The sequence below is a fragment of the Coffea eugenioides genome, chromosome 3 (assembly GCF_003713205.1).
Source record: "Coffea eugenioides isolate CCC68of chromosome 3, Ceug_1.0, whole genome shotgun sequence".
Classification (NCBI taxonomy): domain Eukaryota; kingdom Viridiplantae; phylum Streptophyta; class Magnoliopsida; order Gentianales; family Rubiaceae; genus Coffea; species Coffea eugenioides.
The window spans coordinates 19,073,178-19,077,328 of record NC_040037.1 but is presented as its reverse complement, the minus strand read 5'-3'; the positions used below and the strand labels follow the sequence as shown (position 1 = coordinate 19,077,328).

The 4,151-nt window shown below is 32.7% G+C and overlaps 1 protein-coding gene across 1 annotated transcript; it reads left to right on the top strand.

Moving 5' to 3' along the window:
* Positions 1 to 510: 510 nt before the first annotated feature.
* On the top strand, positions 511 to 1,455 carry LOC113766251 (cytochrome P450 71A2-like). Its single transcript, XM_027310461.1, has 2 exons — positions 511 to 534; positions 619 to 1,455. The coding sequence occupies exons 1-2, from the start codon at positions 511 to 513 to the stop codon at positions 1,228 to 1,230; spliced, it is 636 nt and encodes a 211-aa protein (XP_027166262.1). The 3' UTR covers positions 1,231 to 1,455.
* Positions 1,456 to 4,151: the final 2,696 nt, after the last annotated feature.

Sequence of the window (4,151 nt, the reverse complement as noted above, 5' to 3'; positions counted from 1 at the left end):
CATTATTATTGTTTTTTTGTTTTTTTGTGTTGTTTAATTTATTAAATGTGAACTTTTTGAGTGATGAAATGTGTGTATTAATTATTTTTAACTTTTATTCTTTTACTAATACAACTTATATACATGCATAAGGGGTATTTATAAAATAAAAGTTTCATCCCTCTCCTTAAAGTACTTTTGTAATGTTACTTTTTCTAATTGGACTAATTGTGTTATCAAAACCTTAACCTCGGAAAAGATTTGTGTAATTTTACAAACTTCAAGAAAAGCTAGTGAAATTCTCAAAAAAGTCAGGGGAGGTTTCTGAAATTATCCCTTGAGTTTAACCTTATCAAACCCCGACTGATAAAGGCCAATTGACACCCGTAGTCGTACGACTCATAACCTTCAAGAGTCTTGAAGGTTGTAAGCGGGAGCGTTAACTGGTTTTGTCAGTCAAGCTTCGACAAATCTGAGCTCAACTTATTTAAATATTCATATATATGTTTGAACCCATCAACTGTTTACTACATGGTTTTGAATAGAGTTGGATTGGTACATAATAGAAATAATGGCTTATTGTCATTGTGTAATCGAAACATGTTCTAATCCAACACTTTCTTTGATTCCATTATTTAGGACGTCTTTGGTGCTGGAACTGATACAACACATTCAGTTATGGAATGGGGAATGTCAGAACTTCTAAAGAATCCTGAAATCTTGCAGAAATTGCAGGCTGAGGTAAGAGAAGTGACTCAAGGAAAACCAGAAATAACTCGAGATGATATGGAGAAAATGCAGTACTTAAAAGCAGTGATTAAAGAAACTCTACGACTTCATACTCCAGTTCCATTATTGGTTCCTCGAGAATCAATTCAAGACGTCAAAGTAATGGGGTATGATATACCAAAGAGCACACAAGTATTTGTGAATGCTTGGGCAATTGCAAGAGATCCCATGTTATGGGAGAACCCTGAGGAGTTTCGACCTGAGAGGTTTTTGGATTCCAGTTTAGACTTTCGTGGTTTGAATTTTGAGTTAATTCCGTTTGGTGCTGGACGAAGAATTTGCCCGGGTATCTACTTTGCCATATCAGTAAATGAACTTGCATTGGCAAAACTGGTCAACAAATTTAACTTTACATTACCTGATGGAATCAAACCAAACGATTTGGATATGACTGAAGCACCTGGTGTCACGATCCACAGAAAACTTCCTCTGCATGCCATTGCCACACCATATTCCTTCTAATGTCTTTGTTTATGATGTTTTCATCTTTACTTGTTTTGTTTCATTTCTAGTGAAGTTCTTGCAAGTAATTTATGGTAATGGGTTCTTGTTTGCAAAAGTTTAAATTGATAATGCTAATTAAGGTATATCTAGTTCACTGATAATGTTAGAATTTTGTAGTGCCTCAACCCCTCTCTTGGGTGTGCTTATCGTGGGTTCAATCATATGTATATTACCGTTCTTATATACCGACACAAATTTACCTTTCTTATGGTAATACATTGATTCAAGTAAACTTCATGACTTGTTCAACATTGGTACGGAAGAAATTAACTAAGCAAGATTGACCTTTAGAACATTTACTTGAAAACATGCATATTTTACATCAGACCTATAATTTACATAAAATTTTTCTGCCAGTCCAATTTTACATACTCAGGAAAACATAACTATGATTGGCAGTATTTCATGTCACCCAATCTTTTCATACAAACGCCATGGTCATTCTGGGGTGAATTCTTAGTTTATGATGAAAAAAAAAACTTATTCTACAACTGGGGTGTTTAATTTTTGCAGGTTTAATTTTTAGTTTAATTTTTGCAGGTTTTTCTACAAATGGGGTGTTCGCATTCCGGAAATGCGAGGTCACTGCAGTGAGCTTTCCATGGAATTTCTTTTTCTTTTCCTTTTCAACTACCAAACAAATAACATGCACTTCATAAAAATAACTTATATAATTTTTTAAAATAACATTGCGTTATGAAATTTCTAAAATTACAGTTGAAATTGTAACAGATATTAATGACTATTAACTATTACATTCTTATAACTAATATTCATCGGTGTCAACAAATAAATACGATTCATTAATAACAAAGGAAAATTAGAATTTGATAAAAAAAAATTTATTTCATAAAAAAGGAAAAAAAGTTAGTATTTTTTTCATAAAATATAGTCAACACCTTACATGTTAACAATTTCATTCTATTTTTACATTGATATATGAAATAGATAGAAGAACTATGATGTGTACTTTTTCCACCATTAAATGTATTTATAATAACCGTACAATTACCAATTTTTTTTAATATAAAAGAAATATGATTTTTTTTAGAGCACATATTGATGACTTTAGGCACGTGCAAGTTTAAAAACAAAATTTATTCCTCTGCTAATTACAGATTTTTAAATAACATTTCTCTAACATTTCTCCGAATATAAGATTTTAGTAGAGCTTTAAATAAAAGATTTTACTACCGATAGCATTTTTAGTAAAAGGCAAATTCTACAAAACAAACAACATTTACAGTTATTTTACATTTTTTTGGGAGCTCGTAAACTTCATTTTAAATTTTTTTTCTAGCAAGTTTGAATTTAATTTTCTGAAAGTCATTACTTTAAATTGCGAAATCTAACAAAAAAATTAAAATACCATTTTGTGAGGTCAAATTTATCAAATGCGAGCTATTTGAAGAATTTTTAAAAAAAAAACATTTAGGAGCTCGCATTTAGCTCTTACTATTTTCTGGAAAAAATTCTCTAGCTCCCAAAAAAAAAAAAGCCAAAAAAAATTTAAATTATACTTAAGCTCGCATTCCAGAATGCGAGCTCAAATGCGAGCTCAATAGAGCTGAGCTCGCATTCGCGGAATGCGAAGACCCCCCTACGGAAATATCCCACCAAAATCACCCCTTTTGTAAAATTTTTTTAAAATTCATCACAAAATTGGAAATTTCTCGTCATTCTGGTGTATTCTTGAAGCATCCCAGAGCATTTGGAGCATTGCAACCAGCTTTCCCAAAGAATGTGCTACAGAACTCTTTGTATGTGAAAGCTCTATAAGCAGGAAGATTTCCATTGTCAGTCAAAGCCGCAACAACCATGGTTCAAAGTTGCAGTCGCGATCGTGACCCGGACCGTTCTACATCGGTTTCGACATATCGGTCACGGTCTCAGTGAGACGCAAATTTTAAAGCATCTAATATTCTAAAAATTGCAAATAATGTCAAAAAATATGTTAAACAAAAATATTATCGACAGGCGTAAGATTACCAACTCTTGGGCAAAGACATGCACTCAATAATACCGATACAGAAGATGTATATGTAGAACTAAGTCAGTAAATAGATATTGAAATCAAAGCCCATTTATCAGATAATTCATTGCAAATTTGGAGCTCAGTAAGCTAGGATGGGTTGCTGCTCATACTCTTTACCTGTTCAATCATTGATGAATGCTGCAAATTCAGTTCAGACAAGTCAATATTCACCTCATATGAATCTTCTTCACGGCGGATCGTCTGCATTATATGTTACAGAAATATTACCATAGTATATAATGTGAATCAATTATAGGACTCCAAAAAATACTTAGTACGGCTGTTAATATCCCATGTGGTTAAAGTCAACTATTCCTAGTCTAAAAACTCTCTTTAAGTTTTTGCTTGATGGAGAGATCGATAACTTTTTAATCTGAAAAAAGCATTAGTAAAAACACATGTAGCCTTGAATCGAAATTTATTTATCAAACCCTCAAAAAAGACTAAAGCAAATTTATCATTATTACCATGGAATGATCATTGGTCGAGTCCTTGCCTCTATTGACTTCCAGGATCCTGCATATATCTCGATGTCCATACAGTGTTGCATCAGTTAAAGGCTTTGACAATTAAAAGTAAGAGAAAATTATGATCCTTCATCCTTCACAATGCCTCTCTCGCAACAAACAGAGATAAAGCATTTTGAGTAAGGCTGAAAATCAGAACATACATGTCTTTCATTTCTGCAATCAAAATACTTGGGATACATCTCTTGGCCATATAATCACTGCCCACGCCAATGATTATACTACACCACATACATAAATTTGCTCAAATTCTTAATCTAGTGTAATTTTCTGTCCTAGTACGGTTTAAAAAAATGGGCTGTCTTCATTTCCCTTCG